The sequence below is a fragment of the Triticum dicoccoides genome, chromosome 7A, assembly GCF_002162155.2.
Source record: "Triticum dicoccoides isolate Atlit2015 ecotype Zavitan chromosome 7A, WEW_v2.0, whole genome shotgun sequence".
Taxonomy (NCBI): domain Eukaryota; kingdom Viridiplantae; phylum Streptophyta; class Magnoliopsida; order Poales; family Poaceae; genus Triticum; species Triticum dicoccoides.
In genome coordinates, this window is record NC_041392.1 from 745,600,244 (window position 1) to 745,618,299 (window position 18,056).

General features: G+C 46.7%; 1 protein-coding gene and 1 pseudogene across 1 annotated transcript; one reads left to right on the forward strand and one right to left on the reverse strand.

Moving 5' to 3' along the window:
- Positions 1 to 1,053: 1,053 nt before the first annotated feature.
- Positions 1,054 to 3,012, forward strand: LOC119334185 (annotated as a pseudogene).
- Positions 3,013 to 9,634: 6,622 nt separating this feature from the next.
- Positions 9,635 to 11,616, reverse strand: LOC119331721 (suppressor protein SRP40-like). The gene is made up of 3 exons (XM_037604888.1): positions 10,861 to 11,616; positions 10,257 to 10,327; positions 9,635 to 10,149 (listed from the first exon to the last, which is right to left on the reverse strand). The coding sequence occupies exons 1-3, from the start codon at positions 11,008 to 11,010 to the stop codon at positions 9,876 to 9,878; spliced, it is 495 nt and encodes a 164-aa protein (XP_037460785.1). The 5' UTR covers positions 11,011 to 11,616; the 3' UTR covers positions 9,635 to 9,875.
- Positions 11,617 to 18,056: the final 6,440 nt, after the last annotated feature.

Here is an 18,056-nt window from a genome sequence, read left to right on the forward strand (position 1 = left end):
CCAGTAGAGATGAAGTTGTTGCCCAATGGATGACAAACACATTGCCCCACCAACACATCAATGTATTAGCGCCTAATGATGGCCATTGCTAAAGAAGCAAGTCCATATGCAATCAAAAACTCGTATATGTTTTTCCTTCTGAAAAACTGATGTATGTACGTTTGTATAATCTATCTTCATCGATCTACTTGTTAACAATACTATCTACTCCCCTCTTTACCACAATACTTGTAGCTGGGGGAACCAGAGGGAGTACTTAATTACAATACTACAGATCATCAACAATTTTGACCTCTTGGAAGGTAAGAGACCATCAACAATTTTGCAGGGCTAATATTAACTCTGCTAATGCATATACTGCTTCTATACCGGCGGGCTAACCATGCATTTACCCTCTACCGCTATTGACTTATTTGTAGTTCTGCTAGTTAGAGTGGATGCAGTTAGCGTAACTAGTACACTTGCCCACACCATGTTTGTTGAAATAGTTAATACAAATAATTTAAAAAATATATTATAGATATGGTCAATGCTATATATGGTGCCTATATATAGCACCTAAGACACTGTGTCAAGTATCGGCAATGTCGTCGTACTCTCCACTCTCTCCACTACGGAAGGGCTTGATGACAGTTAAGGTTGAATATTTTAGCAGAGGTTCCTTCCCAGCGGGCAATGGTCTGGACATGAGATTTGGGGAAGATATATATTACGTGGCTAGGGGGATCCTTCAGTTACCAAGCCTATATAATATCATGTGGGGAGAAGACGCTTTCGTTGCCTGCTAGGTGTTAGGGACGTGTCCGTTGGTTATCGGGTTTCGATGCATGCTTACTGGGAATAAATGAATGGCATGTGAATCAACTTATTGCAGTGTTTCGTTGGATGTTGCATACTTGCGGTATCTTGTCAACACGTGGACCCGGGATAATCATGCAACACGCATGGCGAATGCTTTTGCAGCAAAGCTGAAGCCTATAAATTGAGTGTCCTTGCGCCATATCCACATGACAAGCTGCCCTGTGTCCATTACATAAGTAGAAGAACAAACCAGCCACTCATGTACGCACTACACTAGACGCTCCTCATTTAGCAAAGATGGCATCCTTTGTGGCACGTCGGAGAAAACCCGAGCTCGTGGTGCCGGCGCAAGCAACGCCGCACGAGACTCTGGCTCTCTCCGACGTTGATGATGACATGGACCTGCGATTTCTGCAGCCTGCCATCGAGTTCTTTCGTGCTGTCGACCACGGGCCGGGGCAGCCTGCCACTGCTGCAAAGCTAGTCAAGGCGGCCCTTGCGGAGGCGCTGGTGCACTACTACCCGCTAGCAGGCCGTCTCCGGGAGGCTGCTGGGGGAAAGCTAGCTGTCGAGTGCACGGGGGAAGGCGTTGTGTTCGTGGAGGCGGAGGTGGACGTGTCCATGGATGATCTTGGCAAGCCGTCGCCTCTGCCGCCGTACCCATGCATCGAAGAACTGTTGTGCGAGGTGGGCGATCCTAGGGTTGTTGTTGGAGTTCCCTTGTTCTTCATGCAGGTAGCTACCTAGCTAGCCTTCAACTCTTCACCTCATTATTCCACACTAATGTCTATCTATCTAATTTTAATAATATACTCAAACACGTTACTACGTACATCCATATTATCTAGTTACGATGGTTCAAAGTCCAAAAATACACACAATATTTATCATGTGCAAACAACATTTTCTCTAAAAGGGTCGAGTATGCAACCACTGGGCGACACATGGCCAATCAGATTCTACATGCATCAGGTACGTAATTATAAATTATATTCCATAAGGACACGCACAGGCATAACTAACTATATCCATTTCTTTTTCATTTCAATTTAACTTCACATATTAGTATTGTCTTATGTTAAACTTTGACAGTTTGTAATTTTTTTTAACATCTACAATACCAAAGAAAACCATATTAGATTCATCATTGAATATATTTTCATATATTTTTTATTGTATATGTTGTATATTTTCTTATATATTTTTTGTCAAACTTTATAAAGTTTGTCTTAGGATAATATGTAAACTAAATCGAAACGGAGGAAGCCACCGCTTTACAACATTACTAACATTTCTTATTTTCTGTATTAATCAATGTGAATAGGTAACCCAACTGAGATGTGGAGGATTTGTGATTGGTCTTCACATAAAATGCATCGCCGACTTGGCTCGTACAGGGGGTGATGCCTCCAAAATTGTATCGCCGGTGTGGAATAGGGAGATCCTGACAGCACGCATCCCACCGCAAATAAGCCCGGAATTTGTGGGATTCCTCCAAAGGTTAGGCAGCACCGGCAACGATGTTATGTTGTCAACACCGCCGGAAGAAATGGTCATCCGCTTCTTCATCTTTGGCCCGGGAGACATCGCAGCGCTACGAAGCCACCATGCCCCGCACATCTTTCGCCACCAGCCACAAGCTTCGAGCTTCTGACAGCGGTCATGTGGCGTTGCCGCACGGTGGCGCTCGGCTATGAGCACCACCAGCGGGTGGGCCTAATGTTCTCTATGAATGTTCGCGGGGGTGGGAAGCGCCATGGGATCGTCCCGCATGGGTTTTACGGCAACGCACTATTCTACCCTGTGGCAGACACGACCGTCGGAGAGCTATCTGGCAACCCACTTAGCTACACACTCGGACTCATCCGTGAGGCCAAGCGCAACATGACAGACGACAACATGGAGTTCATGGTGGATTTCATGGCATCTCTACATGGGCAGCCACCTCTCACCATTGATAAAATGTATGAGGTCTCTGACATGAAATGGATTGGACAGGAGGCGCTGGACTTCCAATGGGCGAAGCGGGTTGGCGGCGGCTTACCCATGGTGGGGGACATCTCCTTCGACTCTGTGAGCTGCCACATGAGGTGTAGGAATGGCAAGGGTCAGGACGTGATCGTGATAAACATGATATTGCCAGGACCTGCAATGGACAAGTTTGAGAAGGAGATTGCTGTTTGGGTGTGCAATGGACAAGACGAAAAGTAGTGGTCCACCTCAATTCGATCAGCCTCATACACCCCTAATAAAATAAACCCCGGCGCACAAGTTCTTAATTACCATGTTGTTTTGAGTTTGCAACTATGTAGGTGAGGTCGTCGTAAATTTGTAAACTTCTAAATAAAGTTCCCCCTCTCAATATATATTTTTTGTTTAAAAATGCAAGGTTGCTTGCAGTAATTTGCACTTGCTTTTGGGCATCTCCCACTGCTTGTCCGCTAACCTTTAAAAAATCTGCTTTAAAGAAGGAAGGAAAGAACTAGAGTGTTTTTTGGGAGAGTTGATCAACTGATTTGGCACACCTCAAAGGAAAGAAGGAAGTAGAGAGATGGGAGTAAATGGCAGTGAGTGAGTCATGTATGTTTTGGCATGATTCGATCATTTGCTTCATAGTTACCGGATTCGCTGGAACAGCCTTCGAACCCCGATCAAATCAATCGATCTAGAACGGGATTCGAATTCGCTTAGATCGATATCAATTTTGTGCACGATTCACATAAGATCATTGCAAACCTGATAGGGACATGAGTACATCAGCTCGACCCGGGCAGTAGCTACACAACAGCAACGCAGACGCGGTGGCTGGGCAGCAGTGACTATATGGCGCAAGGATGGTATCCGGTCCACGGCGATGATGGCCGGGCCATGGTGGCCGGAGAACGGCGACGGCAGCCAATATGAGGTGGAGGGCATTACGGTTAAGAATGCCAACACATGGCGGCCCGGGTGACGGCGATGAAGATGTCATCTCCCACGATGCTGCTCATTTGTTGGCTGTGCTTGAATAAGGTTTGTAAGACTTGGTTCCTGGTACCACCGGAGAGTCCTCGCGGTGGTAGCCTCGGAGATTCCGTCATTTGAATAAACTTCAACGTTTCCCCGCCAAAAACAACCCAAGTTATGAGGCCTTGTACAATGCTAGGTGCACAGAAAAATAAACCGGGTTTTGCTGATGTATCAGTGCCTATTTCTGTAGAAGAGACGCCTAATTAAGCGTATACCTTTTACAAATAAGCACCGATGCTTAAAAAACACTGGTTTGTTTATCTAAGCACCTCCCCCTAAGTGTCTTGCATTGTATAGAGCCTGAGAGGCCTCTTGAAGGTGCTGGTGTAGCCAAGCCAGCTACTGCGCTGCCTGCTGCCCCCAAGGGCAAGCCTAGCGGCCTCTTCACCATCTGCCTCTCGCGCTGGTAGAGAGTTCTCCTATTTGCAGGGTTATACGAATATTAGTAGCTCTATTATATTTGAAGATATAGAAAATAGTTGGATTCAAATATTAGTAGCTCTACCGTATTTGATGGTATAGACAATCAATTGTACGAGCATATGACTGATTTTATTTCCTGGGAACTCGACTCTGCAGTTGATAAGTACATTTGATTTTATTTTCTTCTTTTTCTCCATATGTATATTGTGTGATGACTGATTTTGTTCTGTATTTTTTTTCACATAATTTCCCCCCTGGTTTTGTACATACATTTTGCTGGCAATAGATATAGATTCCAGATTGTAACAAAGAAGAAAAGGAAATAAATTTTGTTTTATGGATGTAAACTGCACATGCAATACATTCTGGCATGGCAATACAGTCCCATCTATCAGGTTTGTATGCCCAAAACAAAAAAAATCGTCCAAATTCAAATGGTCGTAACAGCAGCCCCCGTCCCCAGCGCGTGCGCGCTTCCAAAGGATGGTAAGTGGGGTCAGTCGGTAGCCCCCAATGGCGCGGATGGTCCCAGAGCAGGCGCCTCGGGTGGCGGCAACAACGAGGGTGATGTCGTCTCAGCTAGGGTGAAGAGGAAACAAGTGACTTCTTCTTTCGGTGGTGCATCAGGCGCCCTGGGCGGTGCGAAAAAGTAGAAGATTAGCGTGGCCATCGCGAAGGGGAAATCCACCGTGCCGTCCATGGCTAGGATAGCGATTCAATGTCGCGATCTTCCCATAAATCGTTAAACATAACTTCCTTTTGTCTTGTACCATGACGAAACATGAAGCTGACTCGGGCAATTGTTGTTGTGATTCTTGCAGGCGTTCGAGGATTGTTAATCCTAGAAGAAAGAAGTCCATATTTCACCCTCAAATGTGGTCTGATGGACGAATATCCCCCTGAACTCGAATTTGGTACACTTTACACCCTAAAATCCCCAAAAGCGGATAAATCTCCCCCTAAGTGGTTTTGCATCAATTTAACTCGGTTTTGGGGCAACACCGCGTGACATGGCATGGTATTGTGGTGAGTAGAGAGAGTTATGTTCTGGTGACGTGGCTCGGTTGGGTTGGACCAGGTGAACGCACCCAAACCCCTCTCTCTCCGGTCGGTTCGCGTCCTCTGCTTCCTTCGACGCCACCTCCGCAGCCGTCGTCGCCGTCGAGGTTGAATCCGCCGCAGGCGTCGTCGCCCATGATCCAGACGATGAAATCGTGATCGGATTGAAGCCATGGATCCCGGTACGTGATGCGAACCCATTGCCCCTCTCTCTGATGTGTGATTTAGGGATTTTAGGGTACCACGGGAAAGGGTTATGATGGAGGGGATTTTGGGAGTTTCTGTCATCTATGTATCGTCAGCCACCATTGTTTATTGTTCTGATGGAGAGGATGGGGAGCCACGTTTGAGGATGAGAGAGCCACGTCCAAATTTACGAACATCTGTATTATAGTGGCAAGCATGTGTATTTCAATGAATGTCCGGCAAATCTCTCTCTAGTTAGACGAATATTTTCGGTAGCTGGTATCACTTATGTAGGAACATAGCAGGAATTAGTTATTTCCGTCAGATGTAAAAAAAGGCATAATCTGCTAGTAGAAGAGCACATTCTGAATGAATATATACTGTCAAACTGAAACTTATGAGCAGAAATAGCAGATTAATTAAGGTACTGTCAAATGTGATATCCAGAATGAGCAGGAAAAGCACATTCTAGAGGAATTTATACTGTCAAATTTGATATAGTACCTTAATTAATTCACAAGCAGAAAGTTCCGGCTTTTTAGGTGTATATGTGTATATAGAGTACCAGCAGTAGCAGTACATTATTATCTGCTCTTCCTTGTGGCATATTATTTGTTCAATATTCAGAAAAATTTGTGAGAAGGAAACCTGATGAAAGTTCCATTTTTTCAGGTCATGAAGGGGATCCTATTGATTTTGTTTTCGTCAGATATCACTATTTTGGGCACTTTGTCAAGAGAGAAGGAGGTTTGGAGTACACTAGTGATTTGGAAGCTGTGGTTTCCATTGAGAGGGATAATTTGACATATGAGTATATTCTGGATATAGCTAAAGATCTGTATGATGTTGAAGAAGAATATGCAGGGAAGGACAGACTAATGAAGATGCACTGGCTCTGTCCAGGAAAATCACTAGCTGATGGACTATGCTTTCTAGGTGATGATGATTCAGTGAAAAAGATGGACAGTAACACCCAGGAGGGTGAGATGGCTCATATTTATGTAGATCAAGTTGAAGCAAAGCTAAATGTAAATGACAGTATCAAGCAGGACAAGAAAGGGAAGAAATCTTGCAGTGTGATAGATGGAATGGTGGAGATTAATATATCTGAAAATTATTCCACAGTGAAGGGAAGTAAACTGCCACTAATTAATGTTGAAGTTGTTGATACAAGCTATGTTCAGACACTTTTGAGCTGTACAGGAAGGTCAACTATTGCTAATGCAGGGGAAAATGGAGCATCAACACAAGATTGTGGCGAACATGCAGCGGCAGGTCAAGATTGTTGGGAAAATGTAGGAAGTAGTGCAGCAAGGTCAGATCATGTTAATGCAACAAGGTCAACAAGTAGTGCATTAAAGTCAGATCATGTTAGTGCAGAAAGTTCAAAGAATGCAACAAGGTCACCCACTGGTACACCAAGAGCAAGTTCACCTCCTGTTGGTGCAACTGTTGAAGCACCGTTGCTAACACCAGTTAAAGCTGACAAGAAGAGAGATAAAAGGGAAGAAGATGAGAGCTCAGAAGATTCAGACTGTTATCTCCCCCTTACTGAATGTAGTTCAGGTGAGGATTCCGAAGCAGATGAGTTGAGGAAGATGGCAAGAGCTCTCAGGCAGCAGAGGAGAGCCAAGAAAAGAGGAGATGTAGTAGGTCCAATTGTGCAAGATAATAAAGTAGTAGAGGATGGTGAAGAAGGCCTTGAAGAAGGAAATGAAACACCGTATTATGACTCAGATGATGACTGGTCATACGACGAGGAAAGTGATGGTGAAGGAGGTACAACTATGGTTAGGAGAAAAAGTCAGTGGCCTAGATACGACAGTACGGCTGAAAAGCCTAAGTTTCTGCTGGGAATGGTATTCAGAGGCAAGGAGCAAATAAAGAAGGCCATAATAAACTATGCAATTAAAGAGCGTGTCCATTTGGCATTTACAAAGGACGAGCAAGCAAAGGTTAGAGCTCATTGCACATGGCCAGGTTGCCCATGGATGATCTATGCATCAAGAACAACAAAGAACAAGTGGCTTCAAGTGTCGACTCTTGTCGATGATCACCAGTGTGTACCTAGGAGAGACAACAAGCTAGTGACTGCTGAAGTTATTGCTAAGAAATATGGGAAGTTGATAGAAGCAAACTCCACATGGAAACTTGAGAATATTAAACAAACTGTCTTAGAGGACTTGGGTGTTGATGTTCACATAGCCAAGTGCAAAAGAGCAAAGAAGCTTGTGCTAGAAAGGATGTTGAACTCCACACATGGGGAGTACTGCAGAGTGTTTGACTACCAACAAGAGCTTCTGAGAAGCAATCCAGGTAGTACAGTTGCTATAACACTTGATCCAGAGATGAGAGATGACCAACATGTTTTCCAGAGATTTTATATGTGTTTTGCTGCTTGCAAGAAAGGTTTCCTAGCTGGTTGTAGAAGGGTAATAGGCCTGGATGGATGTTTCATCAAGGGTGCTACATATGTGCAGTTGTTATGTGCTTTGGGCAGAGATGCAAATAACCAGATTTATCCGATAGCATGGGCTTTAGTTGAGAAGGAAACATATGAATCTTGGTTTTGGTTTCTTGCATTGTTGAACAAGGATTTGAAAATACCAAACCAAGGAGAAGGTTGGGTAGTAATATCTGACCAGCAAAAAGGTCTTATTGGTGCTATTGAGGATATAATTCCCAAAGTTGAACACAGGATGTGTGCAAGGCATATATATGCAAACTGGAAAAAGAAACATCCTGACCATGACCTACAAAAGAGGTTCTGGAGGTGTGCAAAAGCTCCCAACCAAATCTTGTTCAACTACAATAGAGCTAGGTTGGCTCAGATAACACCAGAAGGAGCAAGAGATATGATGAACACAAGTCCAGAGCATTGGAGTAGAGCACACTTGAAGATTGGCTCTAATTGTGATTCAGTCGACAACATGTGTGAGTCTTTCAACAATCTCGTACTTGAGGCAAGATTCTTGGCTGTCATTTCAATGTTTGAGTGGATAAGAAGGAAGATGATGGTAAGGATACAAGAAAATATTTGCAAGAGCTTGACTTGGAATGGAACAATTTGTCCTAACATTTTCAAAAAGCTCAAGCAAAAACATGATTAGGTCTGCCAATTGTCATGTGTTATGGAATGGGAAGGATGGATTTGAGGTGATTGAGCATGGCAAGTTCAGGTACACTGTTAATTTGCAACAGGGGATTTGTGCATGCAGATATTGGCAACTATCTGGCCTCCCCTGTTGCCATGCCATATGTGCTATATACAAAAGTTCTCAGCAACTAGATGATTTCATAGCAAAATGCTACTCCATTGAAATGTACAGGAAGACATATGCTTATTGCTTGGAGCCACTTTTGGGACAAGAGAGTTGGCCAGAAGCAGATCATGTGAGGCCAGCAGCACCAGGATTTATTAACATGCCAGGAAGGAAAAAGAAAAAGAAGTGACGAGAGGCCCATTCAAGGTGCTGGTGTAGCCAAGCCTGCTGATGTGCTGCACGCTGTCCCCAAGTGCATGCCTGGCGGCCCCTTCACTATCCGCCGTTCCGCAGATAGCGAGTCCTCATGTTCGTAGGTATTATGCTAATATTAGTAGCTTTACCGTATTTAAAGGCATAGAAAATAGCTGGATTCAGATATTAGTAGCTCTACCGTATTTGATAGTATAGAAAATCAAGCGTACGAGCTTTGCCTTAGTTTGTCTGGGCACCCCGACTCTGCAGTTTATAAGTTCATTTGATTTTATTTCCTGCTTTTTGTCCATATATATGTATGTTGCGTGATAACTGATTTTATTCCGTATGCTTTTTTATATACATTTCCGCCCTGGTTTTCTACATACATTTTCCAGGCAATAAATTCCATTTTGTAATAAAAAGGAAAAAGAATGAAATTTTGTTTTCTGGAAGTAAATTGTAAATGCAATGATGCAATGCATTCCGGCATGGCAAAACAGCCCCATCTATCAGAATTGTAAGCCCAAAGCAAACCAGATCGTCTGGAAATCGTCAAAAAAATTCAAACGGTCCAAGGGCCTCGTCTCCCCACAATCTCCTCCTCCTAAAACCACGCAGCACTCTGATCTCCATCTGCACGCAATCAATCGATGCAGAGCCTTGACATAATCTTTGTTTCAAAAACAAGTTCCCCCTTTAAAGGCATTCCTCTCACTTTTGAAGTTTTTCCAGGTAGTACTATTTTACGTTGACATATTCTGTTTCAAAACCTAATATCTAGGCACAAGATGTTATGGCAATATACGGGAATCATTTTGGCTCTCCTACAAAATGTTGCAAAAAGGAATCACTACACAAAAAGTTCACTTGGTTTATAGTCCGACGAATTAAACTGGGAAAAACTTGCTAAGACTCACAGGAGTATCTAGCATGTAGCTAGTCTCCCAAGAAGCCCCCTCCTCCGGACCACGAGTCCCCTCCTCCCGAACCCCACGATGAAGAGCTTTCGGAGTCCCAGAAGCCCCCTAACGATGGCGAGGACACGTCCGACTCTGCCGCCGCAGAGGAGGAGGAGGAGGAGGAGGAGGAGTCCTTAGTAGAGTCTGATCCAGTGGAAGATCCTCGGGGAGGCTTGTCGTCGTCCAAAAGCGCCGCCATCTCCCAATCAGAATCATCAAACTCATCAAGCAGGCTTCGGGAGATGCCATGTCTGAGAGGGCACGTGCGACCAAGTAAATTAGTAAAACAAGATGTTTTTACTTGATTAACGAGCTTAGACATATATAGGAGCTTAATAATTATAGTAGGTTGGCTAACCCGTTTTGTTTGCGTCGCCTCCTTGCTCCAGTTGACTGGTCATCTTTCTTATCGGTTTGACGCTTCTCAGACTGCATGTACAGATAGACACCAGCAAATGAATTTTGATGCTGCCAATATGTATGTAGTTAACGAAGCTACAGAAGATTAGTCCCCGCAAAAGTAAAACGTGCATAACATCTACGCATCTCCAACAGACGCGTTAAAGAAGTTTTACAGTGTTGAAATAGTGTTTTTGCGCGTGGGAGATTTAGCAGACGCACAAAAACCCGATGCACAACCTGGCGGCCTCACATGCAGAAGCCCGCGCGCATAAGCCGGCGCCCCAAATTTGCTGCTCCATAGCCCGCGTGCGCTAAATTTACAACCTCGTTTTTGTGCGTGCTCTATTTTACTGCTTCTGTTGGAGCTCTGTTTTTGGTTACACGCGCGCTATACAGACATCTTTTTCAGAGCGCGATTTATGTAGCACGTCTCTTGGAGATGCTCTTATACCCCATAAATATAAACATGAGAGGGCATATCAAAACTATCTCAACTACCTCCTTCGTAGGGCCAATGCGAAATCGATCGAAGCTAATAATTTGGGATGCATGTTACGTACCCGGCCGCCGGCGTCCTCACTCTTGCCGGAGGAGGCGGTGTTGCTGCTGAAGGATACAGCCGACGCAGAGCTCAAGGGGATGCGAGCCGGAAGCCTCAGACTTGCCGATCGCCGGAGCGCGAGGGCAGATCGAAGCATGGACGTCGCCATGGCCGATCCCGATCGGATCGGATCTCTCCTCGATTTGTTTTGTTTGATTCAGCCGCCTTCTATATGTGGAGACGAGTACGGAACGTTTCAGGAAAAGAAAAGAAAAAATATTTCAGGTAGGAAGGCTTATTGATCAAGAAAGAAACTTGAACGACCGGGAGGGCTATATGCAGATGTGTAGGTGTGGTAGTTTTTTTTTTAGAAAACCATGTAACTTCGCGCCTTCGCCACAGACGCCCCAGCTAGCCCCCGCACGTGCTGGCCGGCCGTCAGATCTGGCGAGCAACCGAGCCACTGCACACCGGCCCCGTTGCCCCCAGCCAGCCACCGGGAGGGGCTCCACCACCACGGCACGGGGACTCCACCCCGGCCCCCGTGCGCCGACGAGCAGGCTGCCACCGCCCCAGCCGTTGCAGCAAACACAGCCGGGAAGTGGCTGGCCAGCTGCAGCCACCACGGCCAAGAAGAAGAGAGCAGCGCTTTGGTGGTGTTAGGTGGATGGAGAAGAGAAGGGCGAGCTACTTTGGATGGTGAGGTAGCAGGAGGAAGATGGAGGCGGAGCGGCGCCTGAGTGGATGAGAGGAACGGCGATGTGTGGATAGTGAAACTGTGGAAGGGGCACCCAATGGGGATGAGATAGTTCTCGGTGGGGATTTTGGGTGCGTCTTGCTTTTTCTAATCAAAATTGTATCGGAAGCTGTTGGATGCGGACGTGCTCATCCGGGTGGCTGGAACGGGACCAAAATGTGGTGTAGTGTAGATGCACGTGCCTAGGCATTCCTGCTGAGATTGACATGGTACTAACCAGACCAAGATGAGTACTAGTAATTACTGTGGTATTCCTGCTGATTGAACTTTGGGGTAGTCTGCTAAATCGAATTGTTCAGAGCTACTACTGGGTGTATCTATATCTATATTACTATTAAAAAAGCGAATATGAGTTTTTCTAAACCCACACCATAAAATGTACACAGGATAAGCAGAACCATTGGATCAAATTAATTTAAACACATCTCACCGTCTACATCACGTTAATAGGCTGCCAATCAGATCAACGACTCAGATGAAATGTTCTGCCAAGCAAACGTCGTGGTCTGCCAATCCTATTAGCACTCCGCGGCCCCTTGCGCAACATGTGGATCACCCACCGGCCCGCAACAAGGGGATCGATTCCAGCCGCCTCCACCTCCCTCCTCTCTCCTCGCTGCCGCTACAGAACGCCGCTGGGGTCGCTCTCGTCCCACGAGCTGCATCGGCAACGCGGGACGTAGTGGGCTCAAGTTGCATCGGCGGCGCCGGTGTCCCTCTCCTCTGTCGAGCGTCGGCGGCGGCGGCGCGGGACGTAGCAGGCTAAACCTCACTACTGGAATTTTCAAGTACGCCGGTTGTAATGCTCTTCGCCGAGTGCTAAAACACGGACACTCGTCAAAGCAAACTTTGCCGAGTGTCACTCTCGGCAAACCCAGCTTCACGGCAAACTGCCATCTTTGCCGTCACTGCTTCACGGCAAAGAGGCACCGCACGGCAAACCCTGCAGACGCCGAGAGCTGCTCACAGTAAAGAGGAGCCACGTGGCATGCCCGTCCGCAACAGACGGCTTCGTCAGTTACTGCGTACATTACCGAGAGCCGCCATACGACACTCGGCAAAGCATATGCCACATCCTATTTTCTTTTTTTGTGTTTGTTCTTTCTAACTGACATGTGGTCCAACTGATCACATTTATCAGTAAAAGTTTTAAATCACTTGCTAAATATTTTTGAAAAAAATGACGATATCTTTGTCGAGAGCTGCTCTCGGCAATCCTCCTGACCACATGGCAGTTGACAGTTTACACACACGCGCGCGCGCGTCTAGATGTACAAAGGATATGATAGTTTGTGGCACACTCTCTTGTAAGCCATTTTATGTTTGTCCTCTCTAATTTAAGTTACGAAAAGAATCTGTAATCGATGCACACGACCCAAGCAGCCTATGCGAGGAAACAGACTTCCAGCCATGGATGTCACAATGATACCATGCTGGCCAACTACGGCGTCACACAAAAGGTGGCCATTACCGAGAGCCGAGTATCGACCCTCGGTAACGCACGTCCTTGACATGACACGTGACTCACAAACCACACACATGGGCGGGAACGTCGAGGACCAGCTGCGTCCGTCCCCGAGACAGAATCTTCGGTGGGTGATCCCGTGACAGAACGAGTCTAGACTTGGTTTGTCATCTCGCGATGACATGCACTAACACAGAGAAGCAGTTATTCACCATGGACTACACCCTCTCGGTGCCGAGTAACGCCCTAGACCACCGGGGCCACCGGATGGGTGCTCGATATGGAGACCGCCCGAGGGGGGGAGGGCACCCCTACATGTGTGTGGCCCATGCATATGCATGGAGGGGTGGTGTGCTATTTGAATAAGCAACGCACGTCCTTTATGTGGCACGTGCCTCACAAGTCACAAACCACACACACGGGCGGGACCGCCGAGGACCGGCTGCATTCATCCCCGAAACACAGTCTTCGGTGGGTGATCCCGTGACAGAACGAGCCTAGACTTGATCTGTCATCTCGCGATGACATGCACTAACACGAAGAAGCAGTTATTCCCCGTGGCCTACCCCCTCTAGGTGCCAAACAACGCCCTAGACCACCGGGGCCACCGGAGGGGTGCCGGTCTCTAGAACCGGACGAGGCCCATCGAAAGAAGAAAACACAGGACGATTATTATGATGTGCTAAGGTTGTTTGCCAAGCATGGAAGAAAACAACAAAAAAAGTATAATATGTATTATCGAGAATGCACAAGAAGGAAAGAGATGTAGGTTAGATGCTTTACCGAGAGCGCCTCTCGGAAAAGGTGGCCATTACCGAGAGCAGAGTATCGACCCTTGGTAACCACTGCTCTACCGAGAGTCCTCTCGGCATAACTGCAACAGCAAGTGTCTTTAGCTCCCAGCGCATGCCTCTTTGCCGAGTACCGCCCTCGGTAAAATTTTGTTCCCAGTTCTCTTCATACTGTTTTTTGCTTGAGTTGGTGCAGCAAAAACATTTATACAATACTCAAAGTTGCATTTCAAGTCACACAGGTTAACAACAAACTCACATAAGCATTAATCCATAAATAGTTCACACAAGCTTCATTTCAAATCACAAAGTAGCTCTTTAGTACAAGTGCCTGGTGACTAATTAAACAACAAAGTGGTCTGCACGCATGCACCATATGATAAAAAAGCAACACCACAATTGTGACAAACTGAAAGAGAATTATGAAGTTCTTCAACCCACTGAACCAGCTAAGCCGTGTCTGGCTTGCACCATTGCGTAATTCTGTTTTTCTCTTTTGATTAAGAAAATACTGATTGTAATGATACTCTATCGTCTCTCTGTTGTTGAAGAGGTGTAGGAGTTGCCTTCATAACAAAGTATTTGTTCATTGCATTCCGACCATGAATTGTAGACTCCTGGACATCGTCCTCTGTACACCACATACCACTTCATCTACAAAAGAACAAGAAATAAGGCACATCATACATAATCAACATAAGCATTCATCACTCATACAATCAAAAGCATCGCAAGTGGCCATCTAAGTCCATATCAGCAGGTACATAACTATACCACTAAATCAACGTCAAACTATCTAGGTGACTACTCCGAGGTGTAGTCGGTGAAACCAGTGATCGTCGAGTCAGAGCACGTGGGGGCATCCCCCACAGTGGACGACCAAGCGTCGTCAGGAATGATGGTCGGTGGACTCTCCTTACGTGGTGTAGCCTTGCCCTCATTAGCTGGGGATTCTTCTTGGCCAGATCCACAAAAAACTTCATTAGGGTTAGCTGTGGGTTCTTCTCAAGGAGTGCCTCCAAGCAGTCGTCGGCGCTCTTCTCCTTTTCCGTGGAGTTGACCCTAATGGAAGCTTCGCCGTTGGAGGAAGCCATAGCCAAAAAATCGATCGATGCTAACACCTTTCATCACACAATGGAAAAAAACATAAGAATCAAACATCAAAGAAATAACATGAAGAGCTCACGCAGAACAACTCTCATCGACACTCTCTCACGTATATACGGTGGACACTCTCGCTGGTGGTGGTATATATGGTGGACACTCTCTCACGGGTATTTCAACTTTCGGTGATGGTTGAGTTGGGTGAGCCCCTCATGCGTTATCAAGATATAACATGAGGAGCTCACCCAAATCAACCGTCATCGCTCAAAAGTTGATTTTTCTTCCTCCAAGAACAACTCTCATCGACACTATCTCACGTATCTCATCGGTCACATCCACACATAGCATCCATGCATACAACATTATCAACAATTATCTACATTTTTTCTTTTGAAAAAAATGTATCTACATGGCATCCATCCATCTATCAATCCATCCATCCATCTATCAATCCATCCATCTATCTATGCACCCATCTATCAATCCATCCATCTATCTATGCATCCATCTATCAATCCATCCATCTATCTATGCATCCATCTATCAATCCATCCATCTATCTATGCATCCATCTATCAATCCATCTATCTATACACACATGGAGAGGAGGAGGGGGGCTCACCGGAGGGAGGAGCTCGGTGTGGTGTGTGGTGTGGCGGTGGAGGGGGCACCAGTCGGCGGAGGGGCACGGGTCGGTGGGGGGCAGAGGAGTGGAGGGGCGCCGGTCGGTGGGGAGTAGAGAGAAGAAACAACAGGGGGGATATGCTTTAGTAGTAGACGTCACATTTACCGAGTGCTTGTCGGTGCGGTCCTCGGAAAAGAAATCAACTCTAGATCTAGGTTAGATGATTTACCGAGAGCAGCTCTAGGAAAATATGTCCCCCTAGATCTAGGTTAGATGCTTTACCAAGCGTCACTCTCGGAAAATCTGGACATTACCGAGGGCTGATAGTCGAACCTCGGTAAGTACTGCTCTACAAAAAATTCCTTCTCTTTGCGTTTTTGTTTCGCGCTATCTTTTTTGTATCTCATATTTCATATGTTTTTACGACCAAAGTTTGAAATTCATTTGTTCAAAACTCAACTTTAAAGAGTGTAAAGTAAAAAAACATGAGAAGAAGTAGTATTTGACCGTGGCCTACCCCCTCTCTCGGTGCCGGTCAACTTCCTAGACCGGCACTGAGAGAGAACTTTAAAGAGTGTAAAGTAAAAAACATGAGAAGAGGCAGTTGTTGACCGTGGCCTACCCCCTCTCTCGGCGCGGGTCAACTTTCTAGACCGGCACCGAGAGAGAACTTTAAAGAGTGTAATGTAATAAACATGAGAAGAAGAAGTTTTTGACCGTGGCCTACCCCCTCTCTCGGTGCTGGTCAACTTTCTAGACCGGCACCAAGAGAGAACTTTAAAGAGTGTAAAGTAAAAAAACATGAGAAGAGGCAGTTGTTGACCGTGGCCTACCCCCTCTCTCGGTGCCGGCCAACTTCCTAGAACGGCACCGAGAGAGAACTTTAAAGAGTGTACAGTAAAAAACATGAGAAGAAGCAGTTGTTGACTGTGGCCTACCCCCTCTCTCGGTGCCGGTCAACTTTCTAGACCGGCACCGAGAGAGAACTTTAATGAGTGTAAAGTAATAAACATGAGAAGAAGCAGTTGTTGACCGTGGCCTACCCCCTCTCTCGGTGCCGATCAACTTCCTAGACCACCGAGGCCACCGGATAGCCCATGCATATACATGCGATGGCCTCCTTTGGGAGCACAAGAAGTTTCGAGGCCAACGGAGCAATAGGACCCGCACTTCCTGCACAAACCGGACACATTCCCTCTCGATACCCAAAGACTATCTCGAAGAACGGGCCTCGACTTGGTCTGTCATCTCGCGATGACATGTACTAACATGGAGAAGCAGGTATTCACCGTGGGCTACATCCTCTCGGTGCCGAATAATGCCCTAGACCGCCGGGGCCGCTGGATGGGTGCTCGATATAGAGACCGCCCGAGGGGGGGAGGGAACCCCTACATGCGTGTGGCCCATGCATATGCATGCAGGGGTGGTGTGCTATTTGAATAAGCAATGCACGTCCTTGACGTGACACGTGCGTCACAAACCACACACACGAGCGGGAACGTCGAGAACTGGCTGCGTCCGTCCCCGAGACAGAATCATCGGTGGGTAATCCCGTGATAGAACGAGCCTAGACTTGGTCTGTCATCTCGTGATGACATGCACTAACACGGAGAAGCAGTTATTCACCATGCACTACACCCTCTTGGTGCCGAATAACGCCCTAGATCACCGGGTCCACAGGATGGGTGCTCGATATGGAGACCGCCCGGGGGGGGGGAGGGCACCCCTACATGCGTGTGGCCCATGCATATGCATGGAGGGGTGGTGTGTTATTTGAATAAGCAACGCATGCCTTGATGTGGAACGTGCCTCACAAACCACACACACGGGCGGGAACATCGAGGACCGGCTCCGTTTGTCCCCGAGACAGAGTCTTCGGTGGGTGAGCCCGTGACAGAACGGGCCACTACTAGGGAAAAGCCTATACACAGAATCTTAGCAGCAGCGCGGCTCAAAAAGGAGCGCTGCTGCTAATTAGTAGTAGCGCATGTGCGGGAAACTCGCTACTGATACGTTTTTAGTAGCAGCGCGCTCAGCGTAAACCGCGCTGCTACAAATATCCACCGGCGGTGTCCACCTAACTCCATTTAGCAGTAGCGCGGTGGCGCGAACCGCGCTACTGCTACGGATGTAGTAGTAGCGCGCTTTTTCTGAGATCACTGCTGCTAAATTTCAAATTGGCACACTTTTTTGTCCCCGTTAGCAGTAGCGCCGTCGCCCAAAGCGCGCTGCTGCTAATTCCTTAGCAGCAGCACGTTTTAGCTCCCGCGCTACTGCTAACCCGCACCAACCCACCACCTTTTCCCCGCCCGTCCCTCCCCTCCCCCTGCTCTCTTCCCTTTCCCCTACCTCCCCCACATGCTCCCACTCTCACTCTTCTTCTTCCTCAATACTTCTCCCCCATTACTCTCTCTCTTCTATCCACCTTTCTCTCTCTTCATTACTCCTACCTAACTACACCACCTCCATTAAT